This window comes from Anabrus simplex, chromosome 1 (genome assembly GCF_040414725.1).
Source record: "Anabrus simplex isolate iqAnaSimp1 chromosome 1, ASM4041472v1, whole genome shotgun sequence".
NCBI classification, from domain to species: Eukaryota; Metazoa; Arthropoda; class Insecta; order Orthoptera; family Tettigoniidae; genus Anabrus; species Anabrus simplex.
The window spans coordinates 1,496,330,585-1,496,350,461 of NC_090265.1; the positions used below are offsets into that span (position 1 = coordinate 1,496,330,585).

A 19,877-nucleotide genomic window follows, 5' to 3' on the forward strand; every position below is an offset into this window, starting at 1 on the left:
ATACCTGGCACCAGAACCCTACAGTCACAGGTTCATGAGGGATTTCTTTGCGACAACTACCGACGTATTGACCTTTGTTTTTCCTTCCATTAATTGCGGGCAGGGGTCAGTAAGGCTTAAGCTATGTGCAGATTTAGCAACACCGCCTCGCAAAGTCATTTAAATTCGTCCGCGGAGAGATCTGTATTGGCTAACTTCAGAAGCTCATAAATTGACAACGGCGAGAGATATTGAATGATTACTTTCAAATTATTTATCCGTATGACCAACCCTCTAACGCTTAAATACCCGGTTCTCCTTGTTTCCGACCACCCTGTAAACCAGTGACATAAGTATTCATACACCTGGTTTGTACTTCAACTGTACAGGTAATGGATACATCCCCCTCCCTATTCAGTGCCCAGCAGTTGTTAACAAGACGTCGATGAGCAGTGCACAGCACCGGTGCAGAGTACAAGCTGGTTTTGTTATCCGAATGGTGCGCAAGACCAAAGAAACTATGGTTGCTGAGAGAGAGATTATGGTACGGCATCATAATCAAACTAAATCATATTCTGAAATTGCAGCCGTCATATTTACAAGCCATGCTACTGTCCAAAGTGTCATACGGTGATTTAAGACAAACATACCCCTTGTAAACAGCGAAAGATCAGCCTGACCATATAACCTGACGATTCGAGAAAGGGGGATGGTAGTGAAAACAGTCATGAAGAATCCGAAGATAAGTGCGACGGAAATAAAAGCCCATGTAGAAGAATATTATGGTCAACAAGCCATAAGTAGGACCATCAGTAGAATCCTTTATTGCACGGAGTATAAAGCTAGTGTCCCCAGGAAGAAAACCTACATTAGTAAGAAAAATCAAATAGCCAGATTGCAGTTTACCTATGAGTATGTAGGAAAAGATAATGGGTTTTGGGACCGAGTTTTATTAGTGAAGAAAGTAACTTTTAAATATATTTCGCAATGATGGACGAGTGTAGGTCTGGAGGAAGTCTTAATACTGAGCTATACATCAAAAATATCCAGGCTACTGTGAAGCATGGAGGAGGTGGAGCAATGGTATGGTGCCCCATGGCAGCTTCAGGTGTAGGAGAACTCTGTAATTATGGACAGACTGGGTTACCTGAATATACTGAAAGAAAACTTGCAGAAGAGTGCCGACAAACTGACATTGGGGACTATTTCTATTTCCATCAAGATAATGATCCCAAACATACTGCGGAAATTGTCCGTCTCTGGCTACTCTGTCATACACCACACACCCTGAAAACCCCAGCTCACTCCCCAGACCTCAGTCCAATCAATCGAGCATTTGTGGAACGAGCTGGGGACAAGAGTAAGAAAGCATGACATTACCAGCAAACAAAGGTTAAAGGAACTGTTGCTACAGAAATGGAACAAAATTGGATCCGAAAAAAAAAAAAAAAAAAGGAAATTGGTATATTTCCTGCCAAAACGGCTTACCCAAGTCATCCATAACAAAGGAGTGCGTACAAAGTAGTAAGAAACGATTAGGTGGAGGTGTTACTTATAGAAACAGCATACGTTTGTTCTTGTATGAATACTTATGTCCTACGTAAAAATTATATTCCAATGAGTTGTATTTTTTATTTAGAAAGGAGTCATATTGTGTTGATTTTCTGTATGTGTAAGTCGAGATGTTAATAAACAAGCGTTCATTACTTAATTGCGTTCTCTGGTATAATTAATTCTGATAAAATATTCCTTTCCATATAAAACCGTATGTATGAATACTTATGTTCCTCACTGTATTTGATTGAAGAATTAGAACACCTGCATTGACGTACATCACTCATTGTGAGGCGAGGTTCCCTTTTTACGGTAAAGCATTCGTCGAGAGAGGTGAGTGTTGATATGCACTGCAGTACGTATTGCCAGCTATCTCCTCGGTTTCTGGCGTGACAATAGAGAATACATCCGATACAGCAGCTGTTTCTTGTTCAGGCATTTCATTTGTTATCGCAGTCGAGGGAGAACTATTCAACACGGCCAAGTTCTGCTGACAGAGCTGAAGGCACTTCATTGATGTTTGTTCTTACCACTGTTACTTGTTAAGGCTTGCTCCATGTTTGTTTTCATGTTGTGTAGAGTGAAACCGGGTTTAAGTTTGCTCAAGTAAGGGTTTTCGTCCTTTTATTTCCAGCAATTAAAACGATCCGTAAACTAAGTAGAAACAGACTGTTGAGTTTTGAAGTTACGCAGGTGGGATAAATACTACTGTCGGTAAATGTTGCTGGTAGATTTACTTAATGTGTAGCATTTTTGATTCAGAAGACTAGACAGTTGTTGGCGGTTTGAATACTCCTACACAGGGATTTAATTTTGACATTTCAATAAGAGATTCTTATTGCTGTGACTTTTTTTTATCTGCGGCCGGGAAAGCCGTAATTAACATTAATTACATTTTCTCTTTGGCGATGCATTATTGCCAACAGAAACTCGTATCTCCGTTATAATAAAGTTTAACGCAACGCCAAACAACATCTCAAAACAATTACATATTTTTCAGTTCAGTCTTCGATCCATGAAGAGCAAGTTAATATTATATCATTGCTTATGAGTTATGAAGTGTCAGGCTGATCCCGCCTAGTGGTCATGATCGTTAAAGCGTCAAGTCTGGTCCGACATCCTGGTTAGCCGGTTCGAGTCCCGTTGGTCGAAAACAAATTCACCATCGGAATGTTGCCCGGCATGGTAGGAGAAGTGGCGGAATACAATTTATAATCACTAGGTTGCGTGCCAAAAGCCTGGCTTCAATTACAAACCTTTCCGCAGCGTTCACAATCAACAATCAGTCATCATCCGTGATCTGCATTTAGGGCGGTCGCCCAGGTGGCAGATTTCCTATCCGTTGTTTATCTCATATTTGCATTCATTTTTAATTGTTTACCTAGCCTTTTCTTAAATATTTTCAACGAACTTCATATGGAGTGAGGGCATGTGGCGCTTTTGTTGGTGATTTGTTCGTCGGATGGAGTCTTGAGCAGACCCCTTGGTGCTATTCGACACGAATAGGCTGTATGCCGGATTTCACCCTCTTCCTTCCGCCTAACGTATCTCACGTTATTCCTTTCATCTCATTAACTCATTTGAAGAGGTTAACATCAGGAAGGACATCCGGTCCTAAAAACTTGTTACGAAGATTTATTTCACTTTATACCCGACACCGTAGATAAACGGGACAAGGGTTTGGACATACCTTATGAAGTGTCCAGTTTCGTGGTTGAGTGGTCAGCGTCTTGGTTTCCGGCCCTCAGATCCCCGGGTTCGATTCCAACATACCTACCCCTCTTCACACCATACACAACAGTACCATCCACCGCATTAGTACGCAGTTTCTCATACACGACTGACACCGCCCAATCTCGTCGTAGGGGTCTGCCTTACAAGGCTAGCAATAGCCACACAAAGTTGTTGCTATACCTATGAAGATCGTCCGATTTAGTTGTGTTACACACAAGAAAAAGAAATGGCGTAATATTTCTGAACACCGACTGACGAAAAAATTGTAGAAGCTGTGTGTTATGTCCAAAATGAAGCTATGAACGTCTGGTTTATAACTTTGTTATAAGCATTTACTGTTTAAACATTTTTGTGGTATCTCTATCACTCTTTCCGCAAAGAAACGATAAGAGGGATCAGTTTAACTACGGAAAGTTATCACACTGTATTAGACTATATGTTCTTCAATCAGCTGACTTCGTCTTTACTCTTTACCCATTAAATTCATATGTAGTCAGGCAAATTGAAGTTTCTGCATGAGGATCAACATTACATTATATTTAATCAAATGTACAGACCATCTGATTAAGTTCTATTACATAAAAGGAAAAGTGAACGGAAGCAAAGTTAAAATGTTACACGAAGTGTGGAAGTGTGTGTGATTGATTTGTATTTTTGCAAAATTATGTACGATGAATGTGATTATTATCGTGATGAAAATGTGTTACCGCGTGCATGTACCTCTATCAATGGATTTGCTTGGATGTGAGCATTCCCCGCGGGATGGAACTGTTTGTGGCTCGCTCTAACCGCTAATTGGGCGAGCAGTGGTCAGGGGCCCGGGATCGCTAGAACAGTCTGATACACATGTTACGAACCCTACTGTTGTGGGGGAGAAAACTTCCATTCGAGTCTTTGCCTTTGTCTTAGTAGGGAAAAAGCAATCGATGAAACAGAATCCGAAGCAAAACACAATTTATGAGAGTGAGATTTTGGAATGACATCACTAGAGAAAAAAGGGTTGATAGTTTCGTTGTTTGGAGATATTGATACCTACTACCATTCTTGGAACTCGCTTCCAGTTGATATTCGAGACAAAAGCAATCTGAGGCTATTTAAACGAAACTAATGTGTTAGAACGTAGATTTTACAAATATAACAAAACTAATATTAAATTCGAAATTACCTATAAGGAATATAAACTAGTAGAGGTTTAGAACATTTAACTAATGATTAAATGTGTAGGGGTCTATACTATTTATAGCAGTCCACCTTATAAGAAAGAAAAATACATAAATAAATAAATAAATAAATAAATAATAATAATAATAATAATAATAATACATCAGCTTGTCTGCCTAATTATGGTAAATGGAAAGATCGAATGTGTGGCCGGGTTGAGTAGCTTCAGCGGTAGAGCGCTGGTCTTCATAGCATAAGTTGGTGGGTTCGAACGGGAAAGAAGGTACTGAAATACGTCATGTCGGTAGATCTACCGGCACGTAAAAGAACTCCTGCAAAACAAAATTCCGGCACCTCGGCGTCTCTGAAAACCGTAAAAGTGGTTAGTCGGTTGTAGAACAATTATCAATCAAGACTGAATGTATTTTTAAGGATATTAACTAATAGTTTCTTTAATATACTAGGAGTAACTTATATTGTTTAGATTGATGTATTCACATTACAGAATAATGGACGTGGTATCGTTTTGGGTTTACGTCGTTTTAAGGACAGAGAAACTGTTGGTAAAACTTCACGTTCTAAAAGCCGTGGTAGGTCGTCGTTCACTTCGCGGGTAATACCTGGGATTCAGTCGATTCATGAAATTTGGCTGTACCAGTGTGGACTCGTGTGCTGCTGCTGCTCTTCTTGTTATTGATGGAACACAATTGTATAATCCTGGAGAGTAAGGGGAAAGAACATTATATTTTTCGCGTGAGTTGGGCCTTTCAGTCGGTAAACACATGATAAGACCTATCTGTGTCGGCGTGACGTATGAATTTTATTTTGTAAACACATAATAAACGTTCAAATTAATTCTCGCGTCGTTGGACTGATGGGGTTAACATTTTAATTTTTAAATTATAAAACATTAATATAGCATTTTAACAATGGATAATAACTCGTTCCGAGATTAAATATGCGTAAAATCAGACCATAAAGATAAAATAAAGTCGCCTAAGCCAAAAATATGGAAGTCGATGGAAGTGTTTACAAACCCGACGAGGACCCTGCTTTTGTTCCGCTGGTTCCAGGCATGTTTGCAGAGAGGAGGATAGTGTGAGTGTGAGAAAGACCGACTGAAAGCGTATGAGCCACATCTTTCACTGGCGATTTCAGCAATTTTTTGAAAACATGTTTTCTTACACCTTAACACTTGTACCCCGCCTAGGGCTATTTTAGAAGCGGAAGAAGTCTTAAGTCCTCCCATGGTCAACTCTTGTTCTCTTCCGACCCCGACGGTATTAGGTTTCAATCAATCACCACAGATCTGCATTAAGGGCAGTCGCCCAGGTGGCAGATTCCCTATCTACTTTCTACATCGTCTTTTCTTAAACAATTGCTCAGAATTTGGAAATTTATTGAACATCTCCCTCGGTAAATTATTCCAATCCTTAACTCCTCTTCCTATAAACGAATATTTTCCCCAATTTGTCCTCTTGAGTTCCAACTTTATCTTCATATTGTGATCTTTCCTATTTTTAAAAACCACTCAAACTTATTCGTCCATTAATGACACTAAGGTCCATTCTACGCCAGCTATATCCTCATTCATCGCAGTAATCAGATCTCTTCTTTTGACGTGAAACGTTTTAGAAATTGTGTCAGCTACCGTAATTCTCATGACGTCGTCGTAAGTTTACCACCAAGTTAACGTATGATTTCGACGGTCGAAAGACCAGCTACCCCTCGGTGTAGCTTGTTGTTTAGGTGCCGTACAGAGATGGGTGAGGTGTCATTTGCTTCATCTTGGCGAGATCTATGAGAAAAAACAAGCGAGTTGGCCGCGTGGTTAGGCCACGTAGCTGTGAGCTTGCATTCGGGAGATGATGGGTTCGAATCCCACCTTCGACAGTTTTGAAGCTGGTTTTCTGTGGTTTCCCATTTTCACACCAGACAAATGCTGGGGCCGTACCGTATTTAAGGCCACGGCCGCTTCCTTCCGACTCATAGCCCTTTCCCATCCTTGCGTTGCCGAAAACGTTCGATGTGCTAGTGCGACGTTAAACCACTAACAAAAAATTAAAATGAAAAACCTATCTGATAGCGCCAGGAAAATTAAAATGTGACTGTAAATAAAACATATTGAAGGTTTGGGATTGAAAATTGACAGATTTTAGTATACTTTGAAAGCATATCCAAGTATATGACCAGTAAAAGCGTAAAAGCTTATAGAAAACATATGCAGGAGGAACCTAAATAAAGGATAGAGAGTAAGACCAGAAGTACGTCTGCAGTACGATGGGAGCTTCACAGCTTCAGCCTGCAGTGCTAAAACGATGTGAAAATTTCAACTTGTTTGTTATTTCTGATTAATTACAATATAAAAGAAATGTTTAATGTATATAACTTAAGTTAGAATAGGTACAGGCACTATCACGTCTGCCCCCCCCCCCCCCCTAAATGCCCACAGATTAGTTTTAAGAGAGGATAGTTGCTGAGTTGCACTTCCTTCTAAAACAATGACCGCCACCCACAAATCAGACCTGAGAGAGGTAACCAGGGATGGAAAAGGTAGATAAATCGCTTTCAAGACAATCGTGTTTCGATATCCACTATCATAATTTAGTACCAGAGCATATCTTGAAGCGAAAAGGCGGCTATACATAATATGGACTAGACTGAATCCATATGAATTGGACGCATAACGTTGACAGTCCACCGCTTCATAGATCTATACAGGATGTTCCCGAACATGTGGGAAGTAATGGGGGGAGGGGGGTTAGATAGTACACCTGAAAACTATACAAAGTCTCTGTGAACGTATGCCCAACGGTCGGTCGTTTACGAGCTAAGCCTGTTAAGCTAGAATGGTGGGGAGAGTTCGTATCTAGGATTAAGTCTGGAGTCAGGAATGCTGTTACGGATACTGCAGTACTTCGCCGGTGTCTATAGAACAAGGTTGCCTTCGATACCTGGAGTGTTTGAACGTGTCAGACAATCAACGAAGTGGCGTGTTCAGGCGTGCATTCTGGCGCATGATTGATATTTTGAGGACTTGTATTAGAATGTGGTATCGCTGCTGGTACACAAACATGTCGACAGCTGCTCAACATGGGATTTTCCAGATGTTTGGTAACATTCTGTGTAGTTTGACCGATTCTTTTCTAACATGTTTATTATTAAGTTTTGCCCTGATAATTTCATTATTTCGTACAAAACATGACGCATGGTAGCACAAGTGTGCGAAGATTGGAGACCAGCGTACATTGAGCCATCGTGCTGCCAGAATTTATCTACCTACTGACAACGTGAAGCGGATTCATGGTTTGCGAGTTCTGGAAATAGTGATCTGAATGTATCGTGAGTAATTTCACTGTCATTAAATGACATTTTCAGGACTTTAGTCGGCGGGGTATTATTCACAGATAAGATTGTGGAACTCGGATTTCTAATTTGAAACAGCAGTGAATAGCGTTAAGTTTGCAATGTTGCTGTTAACCTTGGACGTATTAGCTTTACCTGGTTGAGAAGGACTTCATCCCAATCGTTCACCTCCGTGTACGCCACTGGTCTTAGATCTTCTCACTCATTTATGTCTAAGTATCTCCAGGGCTTCGATATTTCCACGACTGTATTCTTCGTTTATAAATATGACCTAGAATACGTCGATATGATGATAGTCTAAGATTTATTATTCGTGAGTTATTATTCTGCAGTAGTTAAATATTTCATGTGCCGTGTTTCGAAAAATCTAGCTTGCGATTCATAGAGATTCTAGAGTGGTAAGGGGAGTTGCTAAATTAGCCAGGACCTTTGTGTTTTGAGAGGTTGGGCCAGTTATTTCTATCATTACCTAACTATGACAATTGAGTTTACTCATTGACAACGTAGCAACTATTCTCAAAGATTCAGATGAACCATAATCTTGCTGATATTTGTTCGGTTGAGAATGTATACTGAAACCCACCGTGTATTATTCTTGGCGGTTGGCTACTTTGGCACAGTAGAGAAGGTTGTCGGGCGAACTATGGCTCTCGTCTTGTAGGTGGCCCTTGTCGCGCGGAAGGGTCATACAGCCAACCACTTCAACCAGCCCTGTCACCGTCAGCCCTAATGGGCGCGCTCGACTCGAGTGGGGGCCCCTCCAGTGCTTTACCTCATCCCGTTCAGCTCGTGGCTCCGTAAACGGGCTTTTCATCAAGTCTCAGCTTTATTGTTCGTGAGTTATTCTACAGTAGTTGTATATTTCATGTGCCATTTTTGAAAAAGTCTAGCTTGCGATTCATAGAGATGCTAGAGTGGCGGGGACGTCGCCAAATTTGCCAGGATATTTTGTTTTTGAGATTAGGTGACCTGTAAGTGTGGCCACCTCACCAGGTGTATTTCGAGAGGGTAGCTCCCTGGATATTATTCCGTAATAATAATAATAATAATAATAATAATAATTTATACTATTATCAAATAGGGGGTGTGGCTGGGCAAGGATCACACCCACTCACAAACACGCATTTCGCACATACACGCGCGCAGGTGATTAGAACAGGCCGGACTCTCGCCCCCTTAGTCACCTAGTTGATCAAATCTTTATTTATTTAATTTGACATTTATCTTAAAATTGTTAATATAAATACATACTGAAATTGCCAAATGTCTGGTAAAAAGCTACTCAAAATTTATAATTCGTATTTAGCAAATAATCATCATCTTCTTTGCATTTTCCCATTTATATGGGGTCTGCCTTCTTGCAATGTTTTCACCACTTCACTCGATCCATAGCGTCCCGAGGGCTGAGTTTGGTGAACCTCATGTCATATCTCACCCTATCCAGCCAGCGTGTTTGAAGTCGGCGACCCTCTTCTTCTTCTTCTTCACCTCTCTTGTATTTTGTAGTTTATTGGGGTCGGCACTGGATCTTTATTTTGGCTTAGTTTTATGTCTGGATGCTCTTCCTGACGCCAACCCTATGTAGAGGGATGTATTCACTATTGTTAGTTTGGTTGTTGTATGTAAATGAAAAGAAGTGTAATAAACGAACACAAATTCCCAGCCTCAGAGTCAGGTAATCGAACGCGGTGCTTGTTGAACTGTAGGTCAGTATGCTGATCATTCAACGGAAGAGTCAGAATATATCGATATTTAAAATTTGTTTTGCATATTAATAATATAAAATAATATAAACCTAGAAATTATCAATTTATGATATGAATACATGTCCCATTTCTGTTTTATCCAAATGCTTTATTTTTCTTGTGAATTGTTGCTATTTTCGTAGCGAAATATAGAGCATGTACTACTGTTGACATTCGTATATCCATTCAATTAATTTCTTATGCAAAAGCCGGCAGATAGTTGACAGCGTTCCGAGGTCGGGAAGATGATAAACCGCGCGAGTGCCATGTATCTGCCTGTAATCCGGGGCTGCTTCCCCCACCCACGTTACATCATGCCGCACTTCCACAATCCTGGCATGTAATGATTCTGCAGCTTTGTACTGCAAATGTACACATATAATATAAACCAACACGGCCAGTGTAATTTGGATGAATAAACCGTTCCGCGCTCGCTGTTTGCCAATGAGTGAGACGGCTGCTTATGGAACTGTCAGTCAAGTTTTCTTAGTAGCGATTTCTCGATAAGCTGACTAAAGCTTCAGCAAAAGCAACTCCGCAGTGCCGATGTGTCTACAAGCCCAGACCTTACTATTAGGTAAATTTGAGTTAAGGTCATATATAACATGCATCTTTTAGACACAGCTGAGCCTGTCCTCAGCTTTGCTTCACGTCGTGCTTGTAAATGCCTTCAGAAAGTTCAAAATCTGGATTCTGTTATTCATTTAAGTGCAGAATTGAACATCATTGCATATGCTGATGATGTAGTCGGGCTCATCCATGTTTATTAATATTATTATTATTATTATTATTATTGAAAACGCGCACATGCCGTGCAGAATACCAGTATTACATTACTTTTATTTGCTATAAGCTACGATGGATTTCTGTCTGTTCCAGCATTTTACAATATCCGTGTTTAGCAAAACCAGTTAATGAAACTAATAGTCTGAGACTTAAGAGTCGGTGCACAAAAAATAAGAGAAAAAGAAGAAAAACATGCACATTGCCGGTGTACAAGAATGACTAATGGATTATACGCATAAAATTGATCGTTTGGAAGAGTTTCAGATTTCATATTTTTTTTACAATGCTTTAAGGTGGTGGTGGTGATTATTGTTTTAAGAGGAAGAACAACTAGGCAACCATCCTCTATATAACACTAATCAGAGAAGAAAAACGGAAGGGGTCCGACACTTCGAAAAATTAAGGTATCGGTCAAAGGAAGACAAGGGCCACGAAGGGCGTGAAAATGAAAGACTCTCTAGGCCTCCATACGTAATACCGTCGGGGTAGGAAAAGAACAAGAGTTGACCAAGGGAGTTCAGATAGGATAGATGAAAGTGAGGAGGCTGGCATAAGTAAGTGGAAGAAATGCCAGGACTCAGCTAAGGCCCCGTGGTCGCCAACCCTCGCTCCAAAGTTCAGAGTCCCTGGGGCAATCTGCACCGAAACTGATACTGTAGGTCTTACGGCGACGATGGGATCCGGAGTGGGAAACGAAGTGACCATGGCCTTAATTAAGTTACAACCCCAGCATTTACCTGGTGTAAAATAGGAAACCACGGAAAACCATCTTCAGGGCTGCCGAGAGTGGGGGGTTCGGACCCACCATCTCCCGAATGCAAACTGATGGCTAGGTGACGCAAACCGCCCAGTCACATGCTCGGTGATTTCAGATGTCTAGGAGTGATGGATATTGAGCACATTTTAGAAGAGGAAATACAATCAAGAATCAAAAATGATAAATAGATGTTTCTTTGCGTTCAGTCAAATCTTAAGTTCAAAATTGCTGTCTAGACACACGAGATGTAGGATTCAAAACAATTAATTCACCAGTTCGGTATGGTACAGTAACGTGGATAACACGTAAGAAAATCTGTCGAGCTATCATTATTATCGAAAACGAAGTCCAGGGGAGAATCTTGGGCCCAGTTACTGCCAACACTATCCGGAGGATTCACAGTAATCATAAGATTGGAACTTTTTATAATCAACTAGATGTAACTTCTATAATTCGAAACAGACATATGAGATAGTTTGGCCACACTTAGAGCTCTTACATTTCCACGGTACTGAATTTACTGCTGGTGAAACGACCAGAAGTTTTGGAAAGTAGGGTTCAAAGCAAAATTTATCTTTGCAGCTTGGTATTAAACCTTGACTCTTTATTTACGAGAATACGACCTTAATCTCTAGATCGTTGCTGAGAAATATTCCTTATGGCATTATGGGGTACTGTCAGTCTCATTATCTTCTGGAATTAGCCAATGGACTTGAGTTTTCTTAGCATTTCTGCAGAGTATTTATAACAACAATTTTTAGTCATACATTATATCACGATTTAACAATTCCTTCATCTTATTTTCTTGTTCTTATACCATGTGTCCATCTGTTTTATCGTACCCAGGAGAACGCTTCATTAGGAAGTGTTCGTCTAGCGACGTGCAGCATGCGACTTGATCTTTCTATTCGGTCCAGCTCTTTGGACTCCCTGCTTACTTAATGAGGTTGCTCAAGATTGTTAGGGACGGTTGCTAATACCTTTTCTACGGCTGTTGTGAGCCGAACGTCGCCCTTGCTTCGCAAGTATCCGAGCTGATCGATCTCTTGCGTGGAGCCGGAGGGCGTGTGTTTGGCTTCCCTCCCCCGCCAGCTACCCTGCCGAGGTCGTGAACATTTTCCCCGGTGTTTGGCCAGGCCTGGGCAAACAGTCGGCACTTGAGCCCCTCAACCCCCGCCTCCTTCTCTAGACCGTGATGCGACGGAAGGAGAACGGACATATTGCCTCCCTCCACAGAGGGAACTTTTTTTTTTAGATATCGTCAAATATTTACTTCCATTTTATGGGAAATGCCATAATGGTAGAAGGAGAGGGTAGGGGTGCGGTGAAAGGGGTAGCCAAGCAGCTAGAGGAGGACTTGTCAGCAGTATTCGGAAACCTGTCTAAATATCAAAAGTACACAACACGAGATCATTAAATATTTGTGTTTTTCCTTACCTATACCTGTGCATCTTTAACGAATGCGCATTGCCAACTCGCTGGTCTTGTTTCTGGAATGCAGCGTTGCGATGCATCCTTGTAGCTGATTCTCGTCATACTGCCATGCATCCGGTAACTGGATTTATCAGAAACTCTTTAGCTTTACTTAACTCGCAACCCTAGAGGTGATTCGGATGCTGACCCTGAACGGTCGCTCTGAGTGTTATCACATCCTACCCGTGAATGTTTTTTCAGTACACCAGGAATATGTTGGGATGGTGCTTTAGAATAAGTCAAAAATCACACTCTCAATCGTAGCCTCTTGATAATTCCTGATATCCGTACAGGTAGAAATCACGGTACTGAGACAGGGATGTCTCTGTGGGTGATTTAAATGAAAATATTATTTACCGTTCCATCGACTTCTTTTATGGTTTTCGGAGACGCCGAGGTGCCGAAATGTTGGCCGCTGGGAGCTTTTTTACTTGGCGGTAAATCTACTGACACGGGGCTGGCATATTTGAGCACCTTCAAATACCACTTGACTGAGCTGGGGTTGAACCCGCCAACTTGAGCTGAGGAGGCCAGCTCTTGAGCTACTGAGCCTGGCTCTGAGGATGAAATGACCATCATATTTAAAGGGAGAAAGAAACCCACCCAGCCTATAAAGGGCTGTGGGCAAGCTGGAGTGTCACATGGTCACTATAACAACTCATCTGTAGGCCTATTATTACTTCCTCATAGCCGGATTTTCTGGATGTCTTACTAGAAAGCTCTTCAGTGGGTGAGAATGACAATCGCACTGTTTCTACAAGATTCAGACGTAAAAATGTGAGTTCCTAGTGATCAACACGAAGAGGCCTTTTTTTCTTTTTTACTATCTGTTTCATGTCTTATGGACACAGATAGGTCTTATAGCGACGGTGAGATGAGGGACGGCTAGGTGTGGAAAGGAAGCGACCGTGGCTTTAAGTAAGGTACAGCCCCAGCATTTGCCTGGTTTGAAAATAGGAATTCACGGAAAACCACCTTCAGGGCTGCCGACAGTGGGGTTCGAACCCACTACCTCCCGATTGTAAACTGATAGCTACACGACCCAAACCGCACAGCCACTTGGTCGGTACAACACAAAGTGATGGTAGACATAGTGTGTGGCAGTGCTTCCTTACAACAACTTGTTTATTCATGTCAACTACTGGTGTCTTCACAGCGTGTGTCTAGTTACAGTTCCGTATACGAAGATTAATCAGTGTTGTATTGTATATGTCAATGTTGTGCAGAATATTATAAGCTGGCTGTAGCCTATGGTCGATTGGACAAAAGTCAACATTGAACTAAAAAGTAAAATTAAAAAGTGTTGATGTTAATTGCTGTTTTACGGGGTTAAAGATCGAGGTCATCGGTACTTAATGACACGAAATGAAATGGATGATGTAAAATGTACCGATTGACTAAGGTGAGTATGGAAGTGAAGGGAAATAGTCAAGAGGTGTAACAACCAATTCCTTATTTTATAAGGAAAAAATGTGAATAAAATACAGATAACATGCATAAGGCACTCATCAGTTAACATCTAGGTAGTCAAAATGTAGCTATAAAATAATAAATGAAATATATTTTTTAAACACAGGTTTTTTCTGACTTCATTGAATGGGAGGTATCGGCTGAAAGGGGACGGGTCGGGAAGGTCGAGAAAATGAAGTACTCCCGAGGCTTCGCAAATTTAATACCGTCCTAGTCGGAAGAGAACAAGTATTGCCCAAGAGAGATCTGCTAAGAAATATGTAAGTCAAGACATAGACGAGTGGCCAGTGGGAATCTTACCGCGGTTAATGTCAGATTTTCACGACCGTAGTCAATGCTATTGATAAGAGATTGGATTCGAACGCAGAAAACTCCGATATGAAAACTGTAGTTACCAAATGAGAGGCTCGTAAATATATTAACTAAATGTTGCTTCAAGTCACTGTGTTAATTCCAAAATTTTTATAGGTTAATGTATCTGAGGGTTAATGCATTTGTTTAAATATGGCACAGGCGCCCGAAACTACGTTAGACTCCTTCGGTAATCATTATCGTCATCAACCAATACCTTTGTTACCAGTAAAGAGGGATTGGTTTCACTTTTCGAAGTAGCCAGAGACATTTCTTTTCCAAGCACCTGCAGTTTCCGTAAGTCCGCTGACGATTGAGCTTGATCGTCTACACTTGTGCGATAAGCAGATGGACCTGCATAGATCCAAAGTTACGGCCCTGCCTTAAAGAAAAATAGATATAATGAGATAGAACTTAAACAGAATTGTCCTTTGTTTCCTGTGCCATTTCTTTCTAGGCTTAAACTTAGTTGTCCGTTGTAACAGTGGTGTGTGTATTCTTGCTATCTACTGCCCGATAAGGTTTTGAAAGACAGTTGATTACGTTCACATTGTCCCATCACGCAAGCAGTGTTATCACACTGTTGTCAACTTCGTTACTGTCTTTCGTCATGAGTGTTCCCCTTGGGGCTTGCCTCGCCTTGAATTTCTAATGTCGGCATTACCTGCAGTTGCGCTGGTGATGTGATTCTTCAAATTATGGGTGGTTTGGGGAAACAAGCAGTTCTTAATGAAGATTGGGCATTAATATGGTTCATTTGACACTTTGACATTTTTCACGAAGATGAATCCTATTCTCACTTTCAAACAAAGAAATTGATTATTTAGTTTTCTGGGTATTTCAGTCGCCTTGACAAAGAATACTGCAATATATTCGAAACGTCGACAAACTGTACGTAATGTGCAGAAAACAACAACACGGTTCAACCCGGAAAAGGAACTAAATAATTCTACACACCATGGAAGCTTCACTTCTAAGAAAAGAAATTGATTGAATAGGTCGAAGTTTACGAACTGACGTGGCTTCACTCATAGTTCTTACCCCACCACTCTATTTGTCTAGCTGTCTACACCATACATTTATGTACGAGGGCTGTAAATACAGTAGTGACAATGTATGCCAGACACTCGCAGTAGATCGGGCATGCGCAAATAGGATATGAGAGCGGTCAGGTGGCGCTGTTGTCGATGTGTAGTGTGCACTTGACTGGCATCCAGTTGGGAGTAATGTTGCTGTGTAGCGTTGAAGTGAAGAGTGTCGATTTCACCGCTATAAAAGCATGTTTTTAAAAGGTGGTTCCTGGATTAAAATCGAGGTTGTCCGTGGAAAAAAACTCTTATTGCAACGGTGGCATTGGGAGGTCTTGGAACACCCTTCGCACTCACCAGACATGAGACCTTGTGACTTAGACTTGTTTCCGAAGATGAAGGAACCCCTCCGATGCCACCGATTTCCTGACGTGTCATCTGGGCTCCGCGCAGTAGGGCGCTCCGTCGCTGTTATCAACAGAGAACGCCTTGCCAAACGGTCCCCGACGGCTTCCCGATATTTGGCCAAAAGTAATAGACTTTGCGGGTGACTACATTAAAGGAATGTAATGCAATTGTACTTGTTCGTTCAAACCTCAACCGATATTTCTTTTTAAATTGATTTTACAATCGGCTTTATGTCGCACCTACACAGGTAGGTCTTATGGCGACGGTGGGTTAGGAAAGTGCTAAGAGTGGGAAGGAAGCGCCCATGGCCTTAATTAAGATACAGGTAGAGCCCCAGCAATTGCCTGGTGTGAAAATGGGAAACCAAGGAAACACATCTTCAGGTTTGCCGACAGATGGGTTCGCACCCACTATGTCGCGAATGCTAGCTGGCAACTACGTGAACGAAACCGCGCAGCCACCTCCTCGGTTTGCTGAAGTTGGATATTGTGTCAGGGCACTGTGGATGTACCTTTCAGAGCAAAATTGTCTCTAGCAACAGCCGACAGATCGCTGCAGTCCGTTCTAAAAACATGTATGCATCGGGTAAACTGCATCGATCTGTCGTACGGCGAGATCGTGCTAAGTCATCAGGTGGAGTAGGATATGAAAGTACCGTTGGAGTCTATGATACAGACGGGTATGCGTTGGTAAAACGGAAGTATATGTACATTGTGTATGGTTTCTGCAGAGATGTCAAGCGTGGGGCCACTTTCACTGTTGGGTTCGAATACAGCCGAAGCAGAAAATTTGTATTCGCATCCGGAACTTTCATAATCAGGGTGCTCGTGCTACATTCGATAATCAGCACACAGTTTTCGTTAAGATATGAATGTTTACTGCCTTGACTCAGTTGTTGAATGGCCCCATGTTTCCTTTGCTATGTGTTCAACAGACTGGTACGCCAACGTGCTCCTCATCTACAGTGAAACAAGAGCGGTCGCTCAAGCTCAACGCTTGTATCACGAGAGATTCCATAGAGACGCGAATGCGTTTAGGAGTGTGAGCGGCGTTTGCGTATAACAGCGTCATTTTCCCGAATACTTCCTGTTAGAGAGGCGCCAGTGACTTTCGGTAATACTGCTGAGATTGTCTTGGACGCTGTCCGGGGAAATCCTCACACGAGTACCCGGGCAGTAGGAGAACGGGCCAACATCCCAGTCGTCTGTCGTATGGATCTCACATGCCAATCGCTTTCACTTGCATCACCTACACTTTAGGATCTCCATCGGCAAAATTTTGAAGCTCGGGTTGATTTTTGTGCATGAATATTAAGGCAAGTGGCCACTGATCGCGTGTTCGCGTCAAAAACCTTCTTTTCGGACGAGTTACGATTTCATAACAATGGCACTATGAATCGTCATAACATGCACCACTGGAGTGTTGACAGTCCTTACGGGGTACGGCAGGCAGCATTTCAGATACGATGGGGAGTAAATGTCTGGTGTGGTATATTGGATGGCCAACTAATTGGCCCACATTTATTTGAGAACCATTCGACAGGAGCCAGCTAACCAGTTTCCCCGCGTTCAACTACCACTGTTGCTAGAGGATGTTCCCCTAGCCGAGCGTGTGTTATCAATACGAAGGAGTTGCACCGAACATGTCAGCAGTTGTTCGAAACTAAGTGAATGCTACACGCCCCGGTCGATGGATAGGAAGGGAAGTACCTGCCACCTGGCCCGTCAGATCTCCCAGTTTTACGCCACTGGACTTCGTCCTGTGGGGCCATTTGAAACAAATAGTGTTCAATAGCCAGAAGGTCAGGAGAGCCTTTCAGATTTTATTACGGCAGTCTGCAGATCCGTAACACCTACCATGTTCCAAGAGCCCGAAGGTCAGTTCAACGGCGTGCTCTAATGTTCATTTTTTGAAGAAGGCCACCTGTTCGAAAAGTTACCTCGCTAGCAAAAGTTGGTGCTCAGTTACCCTGACCTCGTCCAGCTCTGCTTATTAAAGGTCCTTCTGAGGGCCTCAAGAGAATCCAGTCCCGGAATAAGCAGGTGCGAGACAACATTGTAGTTGTATTACTTTTCTGGTGGAGTGGAAGATGAGGACTGATGGCGTTAACTCTACCGCTGTGAATACGTAAATAAATAAAACTCAAGATACCGGGCGAGTTGGCCGTGCGGTTAGAGGCGCGCGGCTGTCAGCTTGCATCCGGGAGATAGTGGGTTCGAACCCCACTGTCGGCAGCCCGAAGATGGTTTTCCGTGGTTTCCCATTTTCACACCAGGCGAATGCCGGGGCTGTACCTTAATTACGGCCACGGCAGCTTCCTTCCAACTACTAGGCCTTTCTTATTCCATCGTCGCCATAAGACCTATCTGTGTCGGTGCGACGTAAAGCCAGTAGAAAAAAAAACAACAAGATATTAGGGAGACGGAAAAATAAAAACTTTAAACATTCCTGCTGGGGATTTGAACGTGCACCTACGTACGGTAACATCTCACATTGTCCGTGCCCGTTCCAACTGGCGTAGTCGGTGGATGTTAGTTTAGCCAGTACGCCGTATGTGAACCTAATACACACTTACACGTCGACAAAGGTTTTGTTTTCGGTAGCGGTGTGTTATCGCATCCATTGAGGAACAATATTATTCCACAATACATGGCATGAGGCCGTCAGGTCACTCCCACACATCAACAGGGCCCGATGTTTGTAAGTAAGTTGTTGTCTATGAAATGCGTGTGGTTTGAAACTTTTTTTTTTTTTAATAAGGGGGAGCAGATTTTCGCGGTATAATTAAATACGAGTATCTTGTTGAGAAGTCCTACATGATACATGTCACTATGTTTTAGTACGTGTGTTTTTATTGTATCTAATTATCATTTTCCTTTTTGTTACAGACGGAGATCGCGAAAAGACTCAACGCAATTATTGCCCAGATCCTGCCATTCTTATCTCAAGAGGTGAGTCCTTTGTTTCTTAATACGTGTACGAAGATAGAAATTATTTTTCCTAAATGGTGCTAGATTAATTGTTTTATTTACGTTCCATGCATGCTGATAGGTTGTTGGGCAGTTGTTAAGAAACACTCTTTCTGTGCTGAAGGTTGTGTTATCGAATCTCGGAGATATTGGTTGGTAGTTTAAAATGCTTAAATTACAGCGACGCATGACCAAGGGGCATATTGACACGTTAAAGTACCATAATTTCGGTAGCTAATAGATATACACTTTAATCAGCATAAGTCATTGAGAATGTCTATGTAAGGGATTAGTAATTGATCATTATTTACTGAGAAGTACTGTATTGTCTGCGAGACGTTTATAACGTCTGTAACGTTTCGCACTTGTCATTTTCAGCACCAACAGCAGGTGGCCACAGCGGTCGAGCGCGCAAAGCAGGTCACTATGACGGAACTGAATGCTATCATTGGGGTAAGTCTGAGATTGCACAGAGGTTGCTCTTTTAGTGTTAATTCTACAGGAATACGATGACTGTTGTAATGCGATGTATTTGTATGTTTCGAGTGAACATCGTTAAGTTAACAAAAAGGAATTATTTGTAATATTTTGTGAAAGTTTGTCCATATCAGTTACGAGTTTATGTGCTCATTAATGCTTACAATCCTAAATAGCATGAACTGTCACGCCTCTCGGCTTCATTTTAGCTATGAGGTCCAAGGGTTTGAAATTCTCCAACCTTTTTTTAAAAACGATATTTGTTCGTGGCGTCGATCTCTGCAGATCTTTTGCCACTACTTGCACCATATATGAACCTGCGTGTAATTGTAATTCCGGAAGTGTAGAGTGTTGAATGTGAGGAAAGGAACGTTAAGGACGAAACAAACACCCAGTACCCAGGCCAGGGATATTAATCATTTACAATTAAAAACCCACAACCCGGCCGGGAATCGAACCCGGGGCCGCCGGGTGACAGGCGGACGCGTTGCCCCCTACACCGCGGGGAATAGCAAGACTGTCTCGCAAGGGTCTTGTAAACGGGATCTCTTCATTTGTATGAATACCTCAGTTTTAATATTTTACCTTGTAGTTCTTAAGAATATCTGACGGTACCACT

The 19,877-nt window shown here is 41.9% G+C and overlaps 1 protein-coding gene across 2 annotated transcripts in view; it reads left to right on the forward strand.

Moving 5' to 3' along the window:
* LOC136858439 (transducin-like enhancer protein 4) overlaps nt 1-19,877 on the forward strand; it is a 660,561-nt gene that overhangs the window by 383,254 nt on the left and 257,430 nt on the right. For both annotated transcript variants that reach the window (XM_067137982.2, XM_067137983.2), the window contains exons 5-6: nt 18,701-18,763; nt 19,160-19,234. In XM_067137982.2, the coding sequence (XP_066994083.1) occupies nt 18,701-18,763; nt 19,160-19,234 (138 nt within the window). The remainder of the gene's footprint in view (nt 1-18,700; nt 18,764-19,159; nt 19,235-19,877) is intronic.